The sequence below is a fragment of the Typopeltis vanoorti genome, chromosome 23 (assembly GCF_054136105.1).
Source record: "Typopeltis vanoorti isolate ZY-2024b chromosome 23, IOZ_Tvanoo_1.0, whole genome shotgun sequence".
Lineage (NCBI taxonomy): Eukaryota > Metazoa > Arthropoda > Arachnida > Uropygi > Thelyphonidae > Typopeltis > Typopeltis vanoorti.
The window spans coordinates 97,218,280-97,243,755 of NC_143571.1; the positions used below are offsets into that span (position 1 = coordinate 97,218,280).

The 25,476-nt window shown below is 37.1% G+C and overlaps 1 protein-coding gene across 1 annotated transcript in view; it reads left to right on the top strand.

Annotated features, from left to right (window-relative positions):
- Window positions 1–25,476, top strand: part of Cbl (E3 ubiquitin-protein ligase CBL) — a gene marked incomplete at its 3' end in the record, with an annotated part of 439,016 nt that overhangs the window by 62,918 nt on the left and 350,622 nt on the right. Inside the window, exon 4 of the mRNA XM_090412949.1 lies at window positions 20,808–20,945. Within this exon, the coding sequence (XP_090269075.1) occupies window positions 20,808–20,945 (138 nt within the window). The remainder of the gene's footprint in view (window positions 1–20,807; window positions 20,946–25,476) is intronic.

Below are 25,476 nucleotides of genomic sequence, written 5' to 3' on the forward strand. Positions count from 1 at the left end.
GTAAGACAGAGTATATGTGTTGCGCAGTGGGCGGTGGCCAGGAGACAGACCTGGAGCTGGAAGGAAATGTCATCAGGAAGGTGAGAGACTTTAGATACTTAGGTTCGACAGTGGAAGAAGATGGAGGAGGTGAGAAGGAAGTGGGATGCAGGATACAAGCAGGTTGGAGGAACTGGAGGGAGATGGCTGGAGTGTTATGTGATAAGAGGGTGCCGATCAATCTGAAAGGCAAAATTTATAGGACAGTAGTGAGGCCAGCTATGACATATGCTATAGAAACTGTGGCCCTGAGGAAAAATAACATTAGCAGGATGGAAGTAGCAGAGATGAGAATGCTTAGGTGGATGTGCGGTGTGACCAGAAAGGATCATCTGAGAAATGACTATGTCAGGGGAACAGTGAAAGTTACGAACTTAGGAGCGAAAATACAGGAGGCAAGGTTGAGATGGTTTGGTCATGTGATGAGGAGAGAGGACGAATATGTGGGAAGAAGGGTCATGCAGATGGATGTGCAACGAAGGCGGAAGCATGGGCGGCCAAAGAAGAGATGGAGGGAGCTGGTAGAAGAGGACTTGAAGATGAAGAACTTGGATGTGGTGACAGCCCAAGACAGGAAGGTGTGGAGGAGACTCATAATAAACAGTGACCCCACTTAAGTGGGAGAAGCTGCAGAAGAAGAAGAAGAAGATCCTTAACCTTCTTGAATAAATCTGTTGTTTCATTAGAGTTGGAGTGTCTTTCTATTTCTTTACAGATGTTTTGGATATAGCTATTTTTATCTTTTTGTCAAGATTTCTTAATAGCTTTATTCAGGTAATTTGGGTTTTGCCAATCTGTTGTTTTAATTTGTTTCCTTTTTTCAATTCTCATTATATTTAGTTATAATTTGGTTATATATGGTTATGTTTCTTATAACCAAATCCTTATTTAAAACCAATCCTTGAGTGGGTTAAAATGTCAGCTTAGTTTTGATACCTATAATAAAATTAGTTTAATCCTTTATCCAAGTGTGAGCATACAAAGTTTGCACCTGAAAGTATCTTCAGGACTGGGGTAAGGTGGTAAACACCGGGGCAACTCGTTGCAAAGGTGGAGAAAGCTACCAACATTCCTATCTCAGCATCTCCTATAATGCAAAACACATCTCCTTGTGGATATGTCTAATGTTATGCATTAAGGGAAGGACCACCACCCAGACTAGTTTCGACCTTTATTGAGGTAGAATGGGAGTTCATGCCTTTCATCACTGGCCTCTTTAGATTTAAAAAAAAGTTGTGCTGAGAGTCAGCCTGATAGTGAGAGAGGAGAGGAAAGGTAGAATGGATAGTAGTAGATAGTTAAAAGAGGCCTCAGTCGATCTACTTGGCCTGACTTAAATGCCAGCACCAAGCAGATCTCCGACATCATCTCCCTCCATCCGTTCTCCTCCGCGTTCTCCGGCCAGCCACCTCTTCAGATGTCTGGCCGATGAAAGAAGTGAAAAGACAAATGCAGGAAGACACACATAAATTGAAAATCAAAAGAACTAAGATTCACATAAACAGAAACGACAAAGGAGCTAGAATACACATAAACAGAACAACAAAAGTCGGTGAATTAACATAAAAGTACTGCAAGAACGGGGGAAGAGCCTGGCCCGAGTGATGCAGCCCGCAAGGAGCTGCACCGCCTCGCTGTAAGCCTTCGCCGCTCGGGTTCTCAGGTCTTCCCCCTCCTATGTGGATTAAGCGTGAACATACAGAAATAGAACCAAGAAACTTAGAAGGGGCTTTTTTTTTTTTCTTTTTTTTTTTTTTAAGTCATATTTGCCCTGCTATCTTTTACCGCTACCTCATAGTCTTTTACCACGTTTTCCATCACTGTGAGTACGTGTACTGACTCTTCATCATTAAGTTGCCATATTCTCTTCAAGCATTCATTCCATTCCGCTCGGTCGTAAGAGACTTTCCCAAACTTGAGCCATATTCTAAGACTCTCTAGCTCACCTTCACATTGCAAACCCACGTCTCCCTTTTCCTGTACTGCTGTGTGGACTTTGTTTTTTATCTCGGGTTTATTCCTAAGATAGAATAGGATTCGTTCTGTTACATTCGAATATTCATATAGGGGTTCTTTTCTTTTTACCGGTTTTGTAATGGCGTGAGAAGAACCGGTGTTTGTATCTACTGGTAAAGTTCTTTTTTCAAATTCCTTCATTATCCCTGGGTATCTCTTTTCCAGATCTACTCGTGTCAGCGACTTCAATGTGTCGCATAAGTTTTGTTTTTCCTCCTCTGTTAAGTCGAGGTGACTGTCCAGTTGCTGGGGCTCGACCTTGGTTATATCCTTTACATAGAGTTCTCCCCATATGAGTCTATTGCTCCTTTTAAAGAGCAAGAAAGTTGGCTCTCCTTTTGTGGTCATTATCTGAAATAGTTTTCCTGCCGTTTTTGGAGATCCCTTAAAGTTCTTCAAAATGACAGAGCCGTTTGGAGTATTGCTTTTAACCAAGTTTGTTCCTTCCTTAGTTTCTGGATTGAGAGGTTTCTTCCTCATTTTCTGTGTTGTTTCGCGATATTATCTCATTTCCTTCCTCATCCTCATCTGAACTTGAGGCTTCTATTTGGCTTTCAGTGTCCTGTTTATTTCGTTTCATTTCTCTTTCTTCTTCTGGCGTGATGGGTCGTTTTGTTGTACTGGTGTTGATTTCCATTTCCTCTGTTTCTGTGCTGTTATTGTTGCCTTCCGATTCATTGGTGTAAGATTTCTTAGTGTTCTGTTTCTTTTTCTTCCTAATTCTCCCTTCTGCGTTCCTCCCAGTTATTGCCTGATTTCCTAATGTAGTCGTTGCGGTAACTGGCGGTTGGAGGGCTGGAAACTCTTCTGGTTCAGTTGTTTGTGGTTCGTTTACTGTTTGGCCGGTAGCTCGAGAGTCCTGTGTTGTGAGCTTAGGAATGGCTACTGCCGCAGGTGTTATGGCGCCTCCTGCTCTTTCTGCAAGGGTCCTATTAGGACAAATATCTATTTTATGGGATGTGTTCCCACATTTACGGCACGGTGACTCACATTGATTCAATGTGTGTTCTGTCGATAAGCAGTTGCGGCATGTGTTGTTTTTCAGGCAGTGAGCGCTAAGGTGACCCAAAGCGGTGCACCGAAAACATTGTTTTCTTACGCCTGGATAATTGACTATTACTCTTGCTGAGCCTAAAAAAATCAAGTTGGGGACCTCGGTTTTCATATCGATTGAAATGCTCACTTCCCCTGATTTCCACTCTGGGATATCCGCGTCTTGTCCGATTGTTACGTTTCGGACAGTCCCCCACTTGGAGAAAATGGTTTTAATGATTTCCTCCCCTTTCTCTAGATATTCAAGTGGAAACCTGTCAATTATTACGGATTTTAAAATACTCCCGACTAGGAAGGGTAGGTATTTTTTCCCTTCACATTCTACGCCTTTAAGGAGCATTTCTCTTGTTTCTATGTTGTTTGTTACTATTTGGAATCTACCCCCCCCCGTAAGGGGTAAGCCCGTAAATACTTTCTGCTTTGATGACTTTGAGAAGAGCTCTCACAAACGTCGCTTTGTCGATGTTTGGGTCAATTTCGATCCCGAGAGTACGAACTCTTGGCAAGAATTTCGACATTGTTTAAAAGCAAATACCTTACCAATGGAATACCAAATTTCAGTCCCCAAAAGGAAATACCCTAAAACGGACCTGCACCGATTGGGACGAGGCCGCAAAAAATAAAAACCAACAAAAGAAAAACTAGAAGGGTTCTTACCAAACAATACTGGAATAGGAGCTCTTTCTCGGGATCTGGTAACTGGCAACTGGAATCTAAAAGAAGACTGGAACATGGAGCTTTCTCTCGGGGCCGCTAAATCTGGAACTTGTCTCATCAGTGAGAGGTCTCTTCATTGGGAGCCAGGCCCAAGTGGAGATACCAGGCAGAAGCATTAGCAGGTCATCTCTACCTATAGGAGTTGCCAAATGGTGTGCCACCCTTTTTTAATAAATTACTCTGGATTTAGAGAAAGATGTTGAAAGTTTATTTTTCACTTGGTTAGAATATAATAAAATTAGTTTAATCCTTTATCCAAGTGTGAGCAAACAAAGTTTGCATCTGAAAGTATCTTTAGGACTGGGGTAAGATGGTACAACACCAGGGCAACTCGTTGCAAAGGTGGAGAAAGCTACCAACACTCCTATCTCAGCATCTCCTATAATGCAAAACACATCTCCTTGTGGATATGTCTAATGTTATGCATTAAGGGAAGGGCCACTACCCAGACTAGTTTCGACCTTGTTCCAGAGTAATTTATTAAAAAAGGGTGGCACACCATTTAGCAACTCCTATAGGTAGAGATGACCTGCTAATGCTTCTGCCTGGTATCTCCACTTGGGCCTGGCTCCCACCGAAGAGACCTCAATAAAGGTCGAAACTAGTCTGGGTAGTGGCCCTTCCCTTAATGCATAACATTAGACATATCCGCAAGGAGATGTTTTGCATTATAGGAGATGCTGAGATAGGAGTGTTGGTAGCTTTCTCCACCTTTGCAACGAGTTGCCCTGGCGTTGTACCACCTTACCCCAGTCCTGAAGATACTTTCAGGCGCAAACTTTATTTACTCACACTTGGATAAAGGATTAAACTAATTTTATTATACTCTAACCAAGTGAAAAATAAACTTTCAACAAATAGTTTTGATACCGTGTAACTGTCCCTTAGTTAACTGTACCCATATATGATTTGAAAATTGATTTCCCAGAATTGGATAATTCAGGGATTATTGCAAACATTAATAAATGAATTAAAAGAATATTAATTTCATGATGTTACAGAAGGCTGTGTTACATAGCATTTCAAAACTAATAACAAAACTTTTAGAAAGGGTGTCTCCATTACCTGTAATGAGTATTTATAGAAAAAAAATTCAGTAAATGTTCTGTGAGTTCAGTGATAATAGGAATACGTACTATTGTCTTCTATTTACATATCAGGCTAGTTACAGCTAAGTAATTTGGCTTTCGTAAATCTGATAAATTCTGATGATTATTCTTTCCTGAAAATCTGTTGCATCTCTCTCTCTCTTTCTGTGTGCTCTTAGGTCTGTTTTAGGAATAAAGTTTCCAGTGGGGGAACCCTACTGTCTCCATTTAAGATTGGCTAACTTGCTGTTGTTTCATTTACATCCAGTTAACTGAGACTGTGAGATGAGTGTGTCTATAAATGTGAGAAATATAAATCAAGAAATCCTATCACCTTTGCAAACTCACTATTAATTAAAATAAGATCTCTTATAAATTTTCCTCTTTTACTATAATGGGAACTGAATCCAGATCTTTCCAACCAAAGTATCATTCTTACTGCTATAAGATATTGCTGTCAGAAGGCCTAATAAGAAACTTCTTCTTGCCACATGAAGGATTCGAATCCATATCTCTGTGTTTCTGAAAACAAGTGATGTATGCCACACTGCTTATACCCAGAGATATTGTAATTCATTAGATAAATTAAATTAAAATAATATTCATTTAGTTTTATTATAGAGGACTGACCTAGAATTTAAACAAACAAACAAAAACAAAAAAAAAAAGTGGAAGAAATTGAAATTTAGTGAATAGCTTTTGTATCATATGTGGATTTAATCAAACAGCAGCATAAATGACAGACATCTAGAGCAGACCACCTATTCTTGACCAAAACCCAACTTTTGGCCACAGCAACCATTGACCACATATGCTGTTCAAATTACACATTGCAGGAGTTCTTTTGCCAGAAGGGTGGCACCCGTGACTTTGCAAGATCAGACATTGCTTGCCAGAGAATGCCAAATTTAGAATCTTTCTTTTAATCTCCTCTGGATTAAGGTTTTCTTTTCCCATTTAGTAACATTAATCTGTTATATTTACTGCTCTCTCAAAATTCTGAAATCTGGCCTCTTCACCTTCTTATCTCTGATGCTCAGTTCTTCAATCCAGCTATCCAAATGTCAATAACTCAAACTAGCTTTCCTTTTCCATCACCAGGTGGATGAGATGCAGAGGTATTTGCTTAATTAACGACCTCATCCAAATCATACAACTACCAACCCATATACCTGATAATCCTCTCCCTTCTTGCAGTAACCAGTTCTCTTTTCAGATATACTGTAGAGATCACCTCTCCTCTTGGTAACTGAAGTCACAATCTTGTACAAGTTTTCTCACTCACATAGAAAACTGCTCTTCAGTCACTCCCAATCTCTTTCACATTACAAAGGTACCAAATGGGAACCTTCAGAACTTTTTCTTTTTCATGGTTAGATACAGCTTCCACTCTTTTGAACCAAATATTTCCTCTGAGTGAGTCACAGAAATTATCCCTGCCAGCCTTTGAAGGCTTTCATTCCCCATTCAGTTAAAAACCATTTCCAAGCCACGCTTTCAAAAAAGGTGTATCAAAACAATCGAAGAAAAAAATTTCAGCATACTTGCATGTGGCATGAAGTATAAACCCTAGTTTGAAACTGGATTTCATGCAAAAAAAGTGCAGAACAGTAATCAGCAAATCCAGTCTCATCTCAAATGGCAGATAGTGGAAAACTGGTCCTGTCCAGATGGAAATTCTGCCTTCTGGCTCTTTAAAAAGGCCATCATTTGCAACTTCTGCTTGCTTATAGTTCCATCTCCCTCCCTCTCTCTCTCTCACACATACAGATGGCACCATTGCAGCACCTAAATATAAAGTTGACCTGATATCAGAGGCATAGCTAGGGAGGGACGGAGGGGACGGTCTGCCCTGGGCGGCACTTGAACCTTTTTTGAACTTTTAGTTAATTCTAAAATACAGTCTCGAGAACTCATTTCCAGTTATTGTAATACTACTGCGAATTTTCCTCCCAATTGCTGTAGGTGTTGCTAGTTTTGAGAGGAGTTTTTCTAAATAAAATAGATTAAGAATTACTTACATTATTATGAAAAAGACTTTGTCAATGTCATCGATTTTGCTAACAGAAAAGCAAGAAAAATAACATTTTAAAATGTTGAAATTATAAAGTTTTACTTCAAAAATAAGCATAGTGTTTTAATTTATTTTCCTATACGTTGTTTTGACTTTCTGTAGTAATTTTGGTGTGTATTGAGAGGGGCGGCAAACTCGGGGACCGCCCTGCACGGCAAAAGCTCTAGCTACACCACTGCCTGGTATCACTCTTCTCTTCTAACTGTTGCATGGATTCCACAGCAAATCACCTCCTCTCATATCATACCTGCAAAAGTATCTGGACACTACTTGTCTGGCAGGCCATACATGATGAATGCAGTCAGTACATATTGGACTATCCTTTGCAGCAATAACCACTTCAACACATCATGGAAAGCTGTAAGTTGCTGACACTGTTCTGGTGGGATACATTGCCATTTGGCCTTCAAATGCTTCCAACAGTTGATGGAGGTTGATGACAGATTGCTTGCACTGGTATATATGTCACTCCAGAATATTCCACATCACTTCAGTTGGGTTCAAATTGAGACTCTGGACCAGCCAAGGTAACAGGTTAATGCCAACCTCTGTGACTACTTTTGTGTTGTATGCACAGCATGGCATGGCACATTTCCTGCTGGAAGAAACAATCAGTTGCATTTCCATAAAACTCCACCATTGCTCCAGAAAGATGGTTAGCCAGCACCTCCTGGTACCTAGAGGCAATGAGTCTTGTTGCCACACCAGCAGAACAGAGGCAAGTACATTATATCTAAATAAATTATAATACTGGAATGAAACTTGCTAATATATTCTTTTATTATCATAGAATTTTTACTTAAGCATCAATGACATCTTCGGTACAAGAATGCTTAATGATAATAGAACATTAACAGACAATTCCAAAAGGCACCACCTAATAAGTAGCTAATGTAAGATAACTGAAAAAGATAATGAAATTTTCCAACTTATTAAAAATATATATATATATATATACAGTATACACACACACACACACACACACGTACACACAGCAATCCCTCGATTAATGCATCTCTGATTAGTGCGTCATTTTTTTCTATACCCAAATGCAATTAATGTGCTTCTAAAATTTGATTAGTTCATCTATATACATCTTAAAAATGAATGTTACAGATTTTAAAAATTTTCTATCTATACAGTTTTTTTATAGCTAAGTATTTAAAAAAAACACTCACCAGGATGAAATCATTTAGTTACCAATTTAAAACATTTTACAAAGTTATTTTTTAATGGCATACTACACTATTTCCATGTATACTATGTTCTAAATCACCACCAGAATTTATCTGCTAATTGCATAGCATTTTGCTGATCTTATCTTGTGTCTCCTTTGCAATTGTTTTCCTTACTTTCTTATTTTAAAATATTTTCCCAACCTTTAATCATGAGTAACAGAATTAGTGAGAAAAAACGTGGAACTGTGAAAAATATTCGAAAAGTAATTTCATTGGAAGAAAAACTTGAAATAATGAAGAAAAATGAAAAAGGAGAGTTCAGAGCAAAGCTAGGACAAAAATAAAAAATAGGTAATCAACTATAAGAGCAATTTTAAGCAAAGCTACTGAATACAAAGAGAAAGATAAGGCTACTTTGAGTTCATCATGCATGCAGACCACTCGAAATCAAAGTATTATAACAATTGATTTAGAGAGACTTCTTTTTACATTGATTGAAGATTGTAACCAAAATGGGATCCTGCTAAGCACTGACCTTATTAAATCAAAAACATTAAGTCTCTTTTCAACCTTGAAAGAAAGGGCTATCAATGATGGAAAAGAAGAATTCCATGCTAGTGCTGGGTGGTTTGAGCATTTCAAAAAGACAAATAGCCTACATAATGTTTGAATCATAGGCGAAGCTGCAAGTGCAGATAAGGAGGTGGCTGCAAATTATCCAGAAATTTGGAAGAATGAGAACTATTATGATCAACAAATATTTAATGTTGATGAAACCAGCCTTTTTTGGAAGCAAATGCTTTCCAAGATTTTTCTTAACCAAATCAGCAAAATCTCAGCCTAGTTATAAAGTTGCAAAGTCAAATGAAATTACTGCTAGCAATATCTGAGCCATTTGAAAGCACATTCTTCCCCATTGTGCAAATGATTTTAGAGGCTTTTTCAAATGAACTGGATAATGTTGTTGAGGAAATTGCCAACATTGGGTGTGAACTGGATTTTGATTTTGGGATTGACAATGATGACGTCCAAGAGTTAATTAAATCTCATTCTTAGTAATTCTGAGTAATTCTAGCCTGCTAAACTTAGATGCACAGCAGGAAGAAACAAGAATATGAAAAAAATTTGACCACTGACAGTCAGCCAAAAGAGATCTCACATAAACAATTTGATAATATTTTTCATACAATTGAAGTTTTCAAGCAGTAATGTTTTAAAAAATAAAATTTTTTAAAATAAAAACAGTAAAATTTGCAGAAGAGGTAACAGGGCCATACCATCAGTCGTATGAAAAAAAAAAAAAAATATATATATAGAATGACCATCAAACTATGTTAGCTCAGTTCTTTGTTAAGAAGAACTTTATATTCTGAATATTATTATTATGTAACACCTCCAGGGAGTCCAAAGACTCGTCGAGGGAGGGTATCTGCTCTACAACTCTCTGTCTCCACCAATCCACCAACCTTCATCATCTACACCAATGCCATCTACCGCCGACCACCACCACTAGTATTTTCACAGACAATCACAACATCCATGTCCATGACAGGATTAGAACCCACTGCCTTTTGGCTGGAGAGCGGATACGCTAACCACTCGGCCAACCAGGCCGGCAATATGCATTATTGTCTTTCAGCTTCATGGTTTTCCTTTAACTAGATCCTGTGACATACTCTAATTCTTTTATATTATAATTATGGCTATTTTGCCTGTTTCAGTTTAGGAGTGCCCCTGTTTAAATGTCATTGGCTATTTACTCACGGATTCTTAGGGCATTGTAGATGTAAATTTACCAAAACGTATATGTAGCATAAGGAAGAGAAATTTACACATACCTTTTTCTGGGTGTTGCAGCTTTTCTTCTTTATGCAATGTCCGAAAACTATTGAGTGTGGAGGGGGGGGGGTTAGGCAATTTGGGAGAATTAAATTAGAAAAACCCGAGTTTTTTTCCGTAATATATATATAAACATATTTATTACGTAGGGTGGGGGAAAGGTGAAAGGGTTGATTATTTATATAGGGGGAAGGGGAAAGGGGGTTGACGGGGTGCGGTCCGTTTTAACTATTCTCGGTCGTCATCTGAACACATTGGGAAAGTGGATGCTATGTCAGGTCGGGTAGGTGCTTCTGTTTTTAAAGTGTTTGTGTTATCGCCTATTGGTTGGGGTTGTGACCTCAATTTTATGTTGTGAAGCTTCCAAACCCCGGAGATTATGTAGGGCCTGTGTACGTTGATAGAGTTCGCGTCACATTTTATGGCTATTGTTTCCGATATTCTTAGCATTGTTTCATTGTCTTGTCTGTCTACTATGATGGCCTTGTCGATCTGCGGGGTATGTTTTTGTTCAAGGGCGTGAACAGCTATTTCCGTTTTTCCTGTGCTTTGTATTCGATTTTTCTTTTTGATGTTACGTTTTTTAGTGTTTAGATGTTCTGGAATAGGGATGTTACAATCACGGTAGTGTTCTTGTAGTCTTGCCCATAAAGACCTGATGGTGGAACCTGTGTAGGTAATATTACAGTCTTTTTGGCAGGGAAATTTATAGACTACATTGTGATGTTCAAATATTTCTTTCTGTGTGTGAGGTTTGGTGGATTTTAGGAGATTTGCCAGTTTTTGGTTTGTGGTGAATACCAATTTATAGTCAGTATGTTTGAAGATGTATTTATAAGCTTTGTATGTGTTTTGGGTGTATGGTAGTTTGATAATTTTTTGTGTTGGGAAGTTCGTTTTGGTACTTGGGTTGTTTTGGCGTTTTTTTGCCGTCTTGTTTGCGTAGTTAATCAGTTGTGTGGGATAGTTGCGATTTATGAAGATCTGTGTTAGTTTTTTATTTCTGCGTTTAGATTATTCTGATTGGTTGAAAATTTGTAGGCATTTATGAATTGTGATAAGATGACAGATTTTTTTAACAGAATATGGATGGTATGAGTGAAAATGGAGGTAGTTTCCGATATGCGAGGGTTTGTGGTATATTTTCGTGGCTATTTTGTTGTGTGTTCTGGAGTTTAAGAAATTGATGGATTCATTCTGTTCGGTTTCTGTGGTGAATTTTTTTTTAATTCTTTTATTTAAAAAAAAAAAAAGGGTAAAAAAAAATAAATTTGAGGAGGAACAAATTATACTTTTTCTCATAGGTTATTATATTTGATGAGTGCGTTTTTGATAATATGCCCGTTTTAAAGAACGCATTAGGCGCATTAATCGAGGGATTGCTGTATATACAATTTCATAAAATAAAGTTAGGAAAGATTAGCTGATTTAAAAAGTACTATCTTCCATAAAGGGAATCAGACAATCAGATTTGTTTAAGTTAGGAGAGTGAAGTTAATAAATTTAGTTTAATCCTTTACCCAAGTGTAGGCAAACAAAGTTTGCACCTGAAGTATCATCAGGACTGAGGCAACTCATAGTAAAGGTGGACCAAGCTCTCATCACTCCTTGTCTCAGTATCTCCCATAATGCAAAGCACATCTCCTTGCAGACATGTATAATGCTATGCATTATGGGAAGGGCCACTACCCAGACCGGTTTTGACCTTTATTGAGGTCTCGTCAGTGGGAGGCAGACCCAGAAGTGGTGATACTAAGGCAGAAGCAATGGAGAGGTCATATTTACTTACACGAGTTGCCAAAAGGTGTACCACCTTATTATTAATTTACTTTGGATTTAGAGAAAGATGTTGGAAGTTTATTTTCCACTTGGTTAGACTATAATAAATTTAGTTTAATCCTTTATCCAAGTGTAGGCAAACAAATTTGCGCCTGAAGTATCTTCAGGACTGAGGCAACTCGATGAGAGCTTGGTCCACCTTTACTATGAAATAAATAAAACAGATTTTTTTGTCAAGTGTTTTATTAGAAATAAAACACTTGACCAAAGACTAGAGACTGCAGATATGAATGTCCTGAGAAAGATTAGTGGCATGAACAGATGGCATCAATGGCAATATCATATTTAAAACAAGGATATAAGAAAGAACTTGACATTGTCAGCATCTAGGAATGTGTTGGCAGAGCTAATCTCATGTGGTATATTCACATAAACAGAATGGGAGAGGAAAGATTAGCAAAACAAGTTTTCTGCCAGGTTTGCAGGAAAAAGACCCAGAGGAAGACCATAATATAAGTGGATTGATACAGTAAAAAGTGCCTTAGATGATAAAAATATAAGATCTGATAATGTTGACATTCTGAAGTAACAGACTGATTTGGTGGAAAGTTGTAGACAGGAAGTTAGTAATGATATAAATTTTCCATGTAGTACTCTCATATCCTGTTCCCCCCACCCCCCTTGAGAGTACATGTCAGGAATTTGATGATGGCAATGGGCAGAGAGAAATGGCAAAGTATGGTGAAACAAGCATCAGATCAGACACCCATGGGCACTGATAATATTAATTGATTAGGTAAATAAAGTAGAATATAAAAAGAATGTTATATGTATGGAATGGTATGGTGACTTCATTAAACATGCTACTGATGAATATGTTATTGCTTCAAGTTTTTTGGGAGTGAAAATCAAAAATATCAAATGTAATTGATAAAATGGAAAAGAAATGTAAAATAGTTGGTAATTTTGGTAAGTCCAGATGATTTAATTAATTGTAAATGCAACATGAGATAAGATTTGAAAGGATTGTGGAATGAAAGTAAGAGTGAAAATTAGCCTTTTATGACCATGTGATAGTACTGAATTAAGAAGGGTTACGATGTCAAACAATTCAGTGTGCGGGCTGTGTAGAAGTAATGATTGCGATTTTTTGGATGTGCATAAACTGTCTCATCTGATACAAACTTGATGGAAGATTAGATTTATATAAGAGGGATGACCTGCAAATGAATGTGTTTGGTATCAGGACTCTGGAGGAAATTGTTTATTGGTATGAGACCCTAATATCGAGAGTCAAGGCAACTAGATTTTGATGGGAGGAATGTTGATGAGAATCTGTGTATAAGAGTGATTAAAATATGCAACTGTGTTAATGATATGAGAGTTACATAATCAGGAAGGGTGATTATGATGAGAGGATGATTGTGTGCTACTCTGGTTCAAACTTATTTAGTTTGTGCAAGGGTGTCTTCATAAATGAGGGATCTGCAAATTATCCAACTGATCATATAGACTACAGTGGTAAGTATACCAAAAGCCTGGTGGTACACAAATGCTGGCAGTGTGAGTAACTAAGGGATAGTTCGCTGCCTTGGTAAATACGGTGTGGCATGAAGATTTATAGACATTAGTGAGACCTTTTTCTTAGAGCCAGATATACTAACTGGTATTGAGTGTAAAAGGTACAGTATTTTTAGTACGTATACACAGGAGAGGAGGGGTTTGCTGCTTATTATACTGGATGATTTGAATCCAGTGAGATAGAAAGCTGTAATGCAAAATTTCTAACAGTTTTTCATGCAGTAGTGAGTTTAAAGCTGTTTGATGTGGATCAGGAATCCAACAAGATGAAATATTTTTTTAATATCTGACTATATGTAAAAGGTCACAAGACCTATAGCACATTAGTGTCATGTGTGGACAAGAGGAATAGAAGAAAGGGGGAATCTGTTCACATTTTGCTTTAACAGCTGAGGTTTATAATTTTTGGGAAAGGCAGAGTGGGGAGACTGTTCCAAAGGACTGAAGTAGATGGAATGAAAGAGAAGGCAGTGAAATTGGTTTGGTGAGTTTCAAAATGAATTGTGAAGGGATGTTAGTTAGCAGTGGCTCTTGTTTTAATGATTTCGGAGGAGAGCATAAGAATAATAGAGGCCAATTCAGTAGAGCACTGTCCATGAAAGTATCTGTAGAAGAAGCACAAGGCAGAAACTGAATGTCTGTGAGAGAGGGATTGAATTGGGTATGTGAGAGGGGGATAATGAATTAGCCAGATTGCTCTCTTCTGGATAGAATCAAGCAATCTTAGAGAGGATTTTGGTGCTCCTCCCTGGAAGCAATATTTCATGCCTGGGTGGATTTGGGCTTCGGGTAAAGCAGTAGTGAATACACATGATGTTAAAATTTTGCAGGATGATTTGGATAGATTGGCAGACTGGACTAAGGAGAATGGACGGCAGTTTAATGTAGCAAAGTGTAAGGTTATACATTTTGGGTTGAAAAGATTACCAGCAGTATACCACATTGGTGGAACTGTACTCCAGGAAATTGATGAAGCCAGAGATTTGGGAATGTTGGTGGATTGGGAGTTGAAGTTTAGGGGGTACATAGCAAAAGTGGTTAAATCAGCTCATCCGATCACTTGGTTACTGAAGAATACTTTGACGAGCAGAGACTAGCAGGTTATCGTTCCTCTTTATCGAGCCTTGATAAGACCCCATCTTGACTTCTGTGCCGAGACCTGGGCACCAGGGTTTCTTCTTGATAGGGAGGAGGTACAGAGGATTCAGAGGCAAGTAAAAGCAGTAGTGAATACACATGATGTTAAAATTTTGCAGGATGATTTGGATAGATTGGCAGACTGGACTAAGGAGAATGGACGGCAGTTTAATGTAGCAAAGTGTAAGGTTATACATTTTGGGTTGAAAAGATTACCAGCAGTATACCACATTGGTGGAACTGTACTCCAGGAAATTGATGAAGCCAGAGATTTGGGAATGTTGGTGGATTGGGAGTTGAAGTTTAGGGGGTACATAGCAAAAGTGGTTAAATCAGCTCATCCGATCACTTGGTTACTGAAGAATACTTTGACGAGCAGAGACTAGCAGGTTATCGTTCCTCTTTATCGAGCCTTGATAAGACCCCATCTTGACTTCTGTGCCGAGACCTGGGCACCAGGGTTTCTTCTTGATAGGGAGGAGGTACAGAGGATTCAGAGGCAAGTGACCAAGATGATAGCTGGTCTATAAATTGAACCTTATGAGAACAGGTTGAAGATCTGTGGGTTACAGAAATTGGTTGATAGGTGGAAAAGGGATGTATGATTGAGACATTCATATTACTGAGGGATTTTTACAAGATTAACTGAGAGGAAATTTTTCAGAACAGGTCTGGAATAGGAGAACTAGGGGCCATCCATGGAAACTGAGCAAGAGTGTAGTAAGCGACGGTGTTACAATTAGGTTTTTTACTTGGAGAGTGGTGAATGAGTGGAATAAGCTGCCAGAGTCTGTTGTGGGTGACTGTGAATGAGTTCAAAGCAAAGTATGATAGATACCGTGCGAATGCTGAATAGTTCTTGACATGATGTTTAGGGCCTCCCTCGATGAGTCTAAGGACTCATTTGAGTTGCCCATGATAATAATAATATAGTTAGCAGCTGTGAAGGGTCACATAGTGTCTTATGCGAAAACGTACAACAGGTTTTTTGGTGGCTGCAGAAGCTACAAGGATGGTCTGAAAAGTTCTTGGCCTCGACCTTAGATGGCAACACTATTGGCAAGAGATTTATTTTTTTCTAAGTTGGTACATCTGTCATAAGCATCCATGTTTAATTGCAAGTCATTCTATCAAGTAGTTTGTTTTATAAAGCAGTCTGAAGCAAAAGTGTTGTCTGTATATTTTGTTTTATACAGGATACAGAAATGGTTAAAATTTATAAAATTCTTTGTAAAAGAAGGTTTAATGCCAAAAGAAATTCATTCAAGGTTCATAAAAGTTTATGGGCACTTTTCTCCTTTGTTTTTGACAATTAAGAAATGGGCTGCCGAGTTTAAACGTGGTTACTAGAAGAGTTACAAGTATTGTATGGAAGCTCCCTGAGTATAAAAAAAAAAAAAACTGGATCTACAAGCTAAAGAGAACCCAAAAGAATTCTGTTATGTTGAACTGCTGAACAAGTAAAAGGAAGAATGAATGTGAAAGGATATGCACATGGTATGTGAGTATCAGATGTAGAAGAGATTAACTAATGAGAGCCTGTTTTGCTGAGAGCTATCAACCTGGTGTATTCAACATGAAGCTGAATTCTACCTCTTCACTGAAGAAGTAGCATTCAGTATGAGTAAGAGATACTGGAGCTAAACAGAATGAGAATTCAGCAGTAGGGTCTGATGGTATATCAGCATGGATTCTAAAACTGAACTTGGCTATGCTTTTGACCTGGTTGTATAATTTGAGTCTCAGTTGAGGGAGGATTTAAAGTGACCACTGATATATCCTATTACTAAATCACTTAAGGAATTGAACAATGTAGATACGAATATAAATTAAATTACACTTTAATAAATATTTCCGATATTTTGGCAACGTCATGTTGCCATCTTCAAAAGGGACTTACAAAAAAAGGCACATGCACATAGGCAATACAACACAGTAACTGAGAATGAAGAGATTAAGCTATTGTTCTCCTAAAAGTCCTGATGGTGCCCTCTAGCGGGCTAAGTAGATGTTTTTGGCCGTTGGGCTGAGGGTCTGCTGATGTAAGCCTCCCAAATTTGGGGCAGTCATATACAACCAAATTTGTTGAGGTTTGGAGAGTTTCTTAGGGCTGAGGCTGATTCCATAAATAGTCTTTCGAATTTGTATTTGCTACAGTGTATTACTGTAGCAAATAATGGTGGAAGAAAGCTACAGTAATACGGTATATTACTGTAGCTTTCTTCCACCGTATTCTGTGGCATGTATCTAGAGCATGGTCTGCAAGACTAGAATGGCTGTACTTGTGAAAACGGATATAGTCCTTGTGTTCAGAAATTCTGATATTCGCTGTCCTGCCTGTTTGGCCAAAGTAAGACAGTTTACAACTGCAAGGGACCTGGTATACACCAGATAGGTCTAGGGGAAGTGGTTGGTCTTTAGTGGAGCGGATAAGGGATGCCAATTTTCTGTAAGGTCTGTAACAGGAGGTCAGGCCATGTTTTTTTTTTAAGATTTTGGTAATTTTTTCCGAGGTGCCTCGGATATAGGGAATGGTGATGGATTTAGAGTAATCCTTGTTGGGGGGGGGGGGCTGTGGTTTGTAGGTTTTAATAATTTTTTGGATTTTTTTTGGGGGGGTAGCCATTGGCTGAGAAAGTGTTGAGGATGTGATTTAGATCAGTGTTTATGGCCATGTGTGATATATCCTAGGCACCATTCTTGGTCCTTGTTATTCAGTCTTTACATTTGTGATATTGAGAAGGATGTTACAGGAAACTTGCAGCTTTTTGCAAAGATTAGCAAAGTAATCAGGAATGTGGCTTACATACAACACTTGCAGAATGATTTGAATTGGCTGGAGTTATGGATATGAAAATGGGCAGTCAGTTCAATGTTAGTAAATGTAGAGTTATGCACATTTGGTGTAATGTGATATTCACTGGAAGAATTAATTGTGTTTGAAATAAATTGATCAAGCTGTGAATACAATTAGGAGGATAACAGCAATAGTGAAAAATTGACATGTCAGGATAGGGAAGTTATTTTGCCTCTTTAGAATGTCTTTATTTGATCTCACCTGGACTAGTAGATATTGTTTCCTGGTTTTTGAGGTGATGCGGGCATAGAATAGTAAAGGGTACAAAGGCTAGTGGTAAAGATGATATCAGAATTGTGGAATGTAGATTAAGTCAGATTGAGAATTGTGTGGAATACAGACATAGCAAACAGGAGAAAGAGGGGGGGGTGATGTGATAGACCTTTTAACTTCTGGAAAGTCATACAGGATACTAGTGGATGAAGTTTTTCATTTTATAGGAGTTGAGAAGAAAAGGCATCCATCTAAGTTGAGAAGTAATGCAGTCAAGAAATGGTTAGGAGCCAGGTTTTTTTCCCCTCTTAAAGCTGTATGATTGGAATGACTCGACTTAGGAGATGGTGAGTGCAGGTTGTGTGAATGAATTGAAGGCAGAGGTACGGTGGCTAAGGTGAGTGATATGACCTTCCTCGATGAGTCCCTGACTCCCTGGAAGTCTCTTATAATGATTGATATCATCTGCTCTGGCAACCTTTCTACATTTCAGGTGTTTGATAACTTTTTCTACCTCAAGTATTGATATGTACTCCTGGCTGCATTCCTCTTGTATATTTTCTACCTGCTGTTCTGTCACTGTTTGTTTCATTTAAGTCTTTAAAAGTACTCCAGATATCCAGAATATCTTTAGTTTGTTTTCATGTCTTCATTATCAACTTTTTTTTTAACAGCACTCTTTTTAATAGCTTTCTGAACATTTTCTACCTTCTTGATGCTAATAATTATCATCATAATATTAATATTATTCTAATCATCATCATACAATGAGTCTGTTGACTCCATGGAGTCAGCAGACTCATTGTGGATGGTTCACTCAAACAACATATTTATCATATTGAACCTTAGTCTTTAACACTCCCTGCATTCACAACATATTCTATGTGTTCCATTTACTCTCAGTTCTCCATGAAAAAAAATCTACTCTTCACACATTTCTTCATCACACTCTTACACAAAGGGATGTCTTCTGGTTCTTTCCCTGTCACCTTTCACTCTTTTTATAATCCCCTGTGTATTATTATCTTCTATATTCTTCCCAAAGTCTTCCTATGAATTTTGTTTGGCTACTTTTACACATAGCTTAACGCTTACATTTTTCTCTGTAATCTCTTAAGGCTCTCTGCTGATTTACATACTAGGATCTTTAGATATGCTTTCTTCTTTTCCAGCACTTTTTTTCTCTTTCATTCATCATAGAGTTGTGATTTTTCTGTCCTTGCAGAGAACTGGCTGAATCAATATTTTCTTCATAGATTGCCACTGAATCTCCAAAATTTGATTCTTATCTTCAAGTTTTTTCATCCCCCCCCTTGAATAATGTTTATAAAATTGCATCATCTTCAGTTCACCTTTGACTGCTGCAGAACTCCCCTTTTAAAACTTTCTTATATACCTTTCTTTTCCATATGATATTCCGTTTTTTATCCTGCTCAAATTTCATCTCATTTCTGAAACAGTGTGAAGATATCACTATTAATAATATAATCAATAATACTTTTTTTTTTCTTGTGTATTCTCTTCATGTGAATCTGTGCACCTCTTTATGCTGAAGCATGGTGTTAGTGATGACTAGTCCATTTCCTGAACAGATATCAAGCAGGCACTTGCCATTATTATTAGCTTTATCCCTTTCTCCAAATTTTTTGAAACATTTCTGAATCCAAGACATACAGCAATGTTTGAAACATTTTTGTATGTCTTGAATTCATTTCCTGCCCTGCTGTTTACATCTTTAATGATGACCAGAATGTCCGTTTTCTTTATATCAACTGCATTCTCTAATGACCTGAATTATTTCTCGTCTTCTTCCTTAGGATAACCTTCTTTGGAAATAAATGTAAACACAAATATTGTTGAATTTCCTGTTTTGAAATTGCTTACATAACTGTACTTGAAATTGCTTGCCATTCAAGAAGTTTCTCAGCAAAAAAATTTGTGTTGAATGCTAGCTCACCCACCAAACCAATGTGATAAGCATCTCTTCCATAAAGTGCCATATTTCTAAATGTATACTGTTGTGTACTGGTTGTCTAAAACTAGTTAGTCTTGTTATCCCTAAATAATTCAATTAAAATATAATATGCTTTGTCATTGCATTAGTTCAGTATGCTTGTTGTCTCATTACTGTATAGTCTTAGGCCATATATCAGCCATACAAGTATAATGCATGATATCAACTATGCGTAATTTTTACCCCAGTAGTCTGCTGGTGATTAACATATTAGGTTATTCCTTTTTATTAAAAAAATTAGGTGAAATGCAGGCCTTTGCTTTTTTGAACTCTTTGTTTTAACTTAGCCTATTCAAATAACTTTAAAAATGACTTATTTTTCACGGTATTAACAACACTACAAACACTTTTATGAACAAAGATGTTTTATTAACGCTTATATTTCGCTGATTTTCAACTCAGCATGATCAGAGCACAACACACATGTAAACATGACAGTGAGTGAGTGAAACAATATAATTGCAAAAGACAAAAGAACTGAAGTCCTATTTTTTGGTGCCCTCTAACGAGAAAAAAAAAAAAAAAACTGCAGTTATCCAGGAGTTTTTCTTAGTATAACCGTCTCCCAAATTTTTGGCAAATTAATGCAACCGTATTTGTTAAGGTTGGGAGAATTCTTCAAAGCCATTGCTGACTCAAAAAATAATCTTTCAGATCTATGACGACTCCTAAATAGCACATTCGTTTTCCTCCATCAACGAATATGCTATTTAGGAGTCGTTATAGATCTGAAAGATTATTTTTTGAATCAGCAATGGCTTTGAAGAATTCTCCCAACCTTAACAAATATGGTTGCATTAATTTGCCAAAAATTTGGGAGACGGTTATCCTAAGAAAAACTCCTGGATAACTGCGGTTTTTTTTTTTTCTCGTTAGAGGGCGCCAAAAATAGGACTTTAGATCTTTTGTCTTTTACAATTATATTGTTGCACTCACTCACTGTCACGTTTACATGTGTGTTGTGCTCTGATGATGCTGAGTTGAAAATCAGCGAAATATAACGTTAATAAAACATCTTTGTTGATAAAAGTGTTTGTAGTGTTGTTAATACCGTGAAAAATAAGTCACGAATAACCATCAACACCTAAGCTTATCTGTTAGATTAACTTTAAAAAATTGAACAGTGTGTTAATATTTAATGTGTTATTTAGTATGCAATTTGAGTATAGCTATCTTAAGATTTAAAAGTTGAAATTAAATTTTGATGTTTTCTTCTTTATAGTTATGTGTTCAGGCTGAGTTGTACGAGACTAGGTCAATGGGCAATTGGTTATGTAACAACAGAAGGTACCATTCTTCAGACTATTCCTCAGAATAAATCTCTCTGTCAAGCTCTGTTGGATGGATATAGAGAAGGCTTGTAAGTATACTAATTCTTACTTGGTATGCAACTTAAGTAGTTCCACATTTACAGTAATCTACCATTTATTTGACCCTTCAGCTATCAAAATGCTCAATTCTGATAACTAAGGGTTCAATAATTGAAGTACAATTACATGGCACTCCACCAGAAGTTAATTACCATGCGAGAATTGGTTAACCAAGAGTCATCATTGTTTTGAAGGTCGGATAAAGAGGTAGATTATTTTATTTAGGACTCACTGATAATCATTATTTTCAAAATAAGAAAGGTTTTCTGTACCAAAACTAGAAGCCCACCAATAGACTGCAAAAGATTTCATTCATTTCTTTGGTTGTTGAATGTGGGGGCTTAAATTATTTTTATATTTCTTTTCAAAATTTTCTAAATTTCTTGTGTAGCACATTAATGGTAATAATAGTAGTTTGTTTGAATCTGTATAAATTTCTCTCATTATAGTGAGACCTGACAACTAAATTAATCAAGCTGATGACTTGCTCTCAAATCTCGATCATTGCATTTTAATGTTTACTGTGTAAGAATATGAGACTGAATATGATAAACATCTTTACAGTGATGTTCTTTTTCATTCAGCAACAAACACCATAAGGAAAGACTAATAGTGATTTGAGGTTAATGAGGTTAATGAATTATAGGACTTTTGTTATTTGATAAATGTTGGATAAAACATATATTTGTTAAAGATACAAAGAAATTATATACTCAGTTTAATCCTTTATCCAAGTGTAAGCAAACCAAAGTTTGCACCTGAAGTATTTTCTGGACTGGAGAAACTCGTGGTAAAGGTGGTATGAATTTCTTTTCTAAATTTCTTTTGTAACACATGAACATCACTTGCCTTAGTATCCTATAATGCAAAGCACATCTCCTTGCAGACATGCATAATGCTATGGATTATGGAAAGAGTCACTACCCAGACTGGTTTTGACCTTTATTGAGGTCTCTTCAGTGGGAGCCAGACCAAGAGATGATATCAAGGTTGAAGTAATGCAGAAGTCATATTTTCATATTCAATCTTAGTATTTTAAGGATACTTGTGACATAAAGATTGAATAATATGAGCACGTAAACACAAGAAAGATTTAATTAGCCATAGAAAAGTTTAAAAAAAAAAATACAAGGTGGAATGCTAACAATAGATCATTTAAAAATAGAACAAGCCAAGTGATGTTATATCACTAAGTATTAAAGGGAATATTATTAAGCAGAGACATGATTGAAATAAAGATATTAATTAATAATATTAAATAACATAAAAATAATATGAATTAATGAGTTATCCTGATTAGACTTTCCCAGATTTTTGATACAGATATACAGTCATTCCGATTCAGGTTAGGACGATGGAGTAATGCCTTTCTTTGAATAAACGTTCAAATTTATAGCGGGATCTATGCAAGAGGCGAGTTTTTGACCAAAGGATGTTGTGGTTAGTTTCAATCCTGTGCTGAGCCAATCCAGATTTTTTAGGTTTGTTGTGATGAATGGAGGATTGATGTTCTTGGATTCTTTTTTCAAGAGAGCATCCAGTTTGTCCAAAATAGGAGAGATCACAGTTGCAGGGAATTTGTCAGAGGCATAGTTGAGCATTTGTCTTTAGGAGAAGGAAAATGGGAAGATAATTTGTTAATAGGTGAATATGTAGCTGTTAACTCATATTTCTTCAGAATTCTTGAGATAGGTTCTGAAATCCTGGAGATGTATGGAATTAGAACTCGACGTATTGAATCTTTGTTGTTTCATGGTGGATTATAAGAATCAAGAAGATGTTGTGTACTCTTTTTGGAAAAGCCATTGAGTTTCATGTGTTGTTGGATAGTAGAAAGTTCTTTCTGTAGAAAATTAGAAGTAGAACAATTAGTTTTGGCTCTTCTGATTAGACATTTTATAATTCCTATTTTTTGACAAGGATAATGGGCTGATTCTTTAAGAATATACCGACTGTGAATGTTGGTTTCCTGTAAACTGTAGTTGTAAGAGTATTTGAAGGTGACCGGATGAGGAGAACGTCTAAAAATGATAACTGGTTGTTTTTTTCCATTTCCATAGTAAACTTTATACGAAGATGTAAGGAATTGATACTGTTTAAAAAAGAAGGTAAGGAATCTTTGTTGTGAGGCCATATAGTAAAGATACCATATTTATAGATATATAAATATTTTCAGACCAAAATATTTGGCTAATTAAATATCTTTCTTGTGTTTACGTGCTTATATTATTCAATATTCAATCTTGGTATCACCTTTGGGTCTGGCTTCGATTGGTGAGACCTCAATAAAGGTCGAAACTTCCCATAATGCATAGCATTATGCATGTCCGCAAGGAGATGTGCTTTGCATTATGGGATACTAAGGCAAGTGATGTGAAGTCAAAACCACCTTTACCACGAGTTGCCCCAGTCCTGAAAATACTGGAGATGCAAACTTTTCATATATTGCATATATAATCTGTATATCAACTTCACACCAGTCTGGAAGTTATCATCCTTATCACCTATCAAAGATATATTATCACCTTGTATCCTTACTTTGGACAGAATGGCCATTCTACTATGATTAGAATCCAAGAACATCAAGATTACATAAGATTTCTGGAGTTAGAAGTTCATGCATTGCTTCTTTTGCCATTGGCACTAGACACAGTTCACCAAAGCCAAACCAAGATGATGCACTACATTAGGTACAAATTTGATTGTCTGTTTTTTAAATTGTGTGAAGCCCTATACAACTGTCCTAATCTTAATCAAAAAGATTTTATGCTCATCTCTAACTTTTGGGAAGTGATTGCTGTAAATACTCTCTTCTCTGAACTCTAATAGTGATTTCTCCTGCTTGTACAGCTGCGATCGAGACGTATATGCATGTTGTATGACATGTTCTTGTGTTCATAATTTAAAGGTTGTAGCCAATTCCCCTGCCTTCTTCCTGAATGAAGCTTATGACATATTGAGTGAAATATATAGGAATAATCAATTCTACTTAGTTTTCTTTTACATGTGTGAAGTCGTTATTTTAAAATATTGTACCAGGTTATTTAGTATTCTTATGTATTTTTGCTTAAAAACCACAAGAGACATGTGGTGTTCAGTTTATGGCATTGAAGGAGGCAATTTGCCTTTGTCATCTTTGCAGGAGTTGGAAAAAAAAAAGAATGATGCCAGGATATCAGCTGTATCTTTGGGTACTGTAACAGTGGTGCCATCTGGATGAGAGAAAGAGATTTGCCAGTGAGCAGAAGTTACATTCATTGGTTTTGTAAGTGACCATAAGATCTGGATTCCATTTGCTGAGTTTTCTGTTGGTCTTTATGAAGATGGATTTGCTGATGGTTATTTTACATTTATTGCATGCTTCAGTGTGTGAAGCTGAGGTTTTCATTGCAAGCCAACTGCAGTGAGCTGACTTTTCCCTTTGAACTACTTTCATACATCTTCTTTTGAACCAGGGCTTGGAAAGTGGAAAGAATTTAGGGTAGAATGTGTAATGAAGCTCTTCATGCTATTGAGGATGATTTTTGTGACTCACTTGGTGAAGTTGTCTGATTCAGAAGAGCGGGAGTGATAGTGAGACCATGGAAAGAAAAAGTAGTAGATACAAAGGTCATTTTGCTTGATATCCTTGTAGTGTCAAAGGACAAAAGGTTGGATGTGGTTGGAGGGAGGAGGGTAGGTTGTTCTGTGAGCTTGCATGAGATTGTGATCTGAGTTCCCAAGAGAAGTGGTGACCTTTGCATTGTGTCCGGAAGGAAAACTGGTTTAAAAAAGATCAAGGGTATTGGGAAAGTGGAGAGGGTACATGTACAATTTGTGTTGGGTCTTATAGCAAAAACTTCCACATTGTGGCTGGCTTGATCAATGGCATTAGGAAAAGGGGAGCCAGTTGGAGTTGTAGACATTAAGGTCATCTAGGAAGATGATTTCACTATTTAGATGGATGGATTGCTGTGGATGGTTGTGCTTCACAGACAGAGTGGTTTCAGAGTTTGAAGACCCATAAATGCAGCAGTAAATATTGCTAAATGGGGCAAGGAAACCTTGATTCAGAGGAGGTTGAAAACGGAATTCTAAATTCTGCATTCTCCAGCAAGCAATGTTAGATTGCACAAAAGCATAGATGCCAACCTTATGGTGAAATGAATTATGAAGAATGTAATTTGGGCATTGAAGGTGGACCGTAACTGTAATTTGCATTTCTTTCAAAGAGTAGGAGATCTGGTCTGAATGTCTGTAAGTTGTGATGCACGCCATTTATGTTGGAATTTATGCCATGGAGGTGTGCTAAGTTGATGTGAAAGTGTTTTTTTTTTTTTTTTTTGGTAGGAATTCTGGTATGTTTGGAATATTGTGCTTGTTTGATTTGTGTGATGAATGGATGAATTTTCAAGGGAGACTTGTTTTGATTGCAGTGTCACTGTCATTGTTTATCTATTTCAGTTTTGGTGTATTGTTGAATGAAAAGAAACAGTGGGGGGACATGCATTGAGAGGAGATACTCTTGACAGCACATCCTGC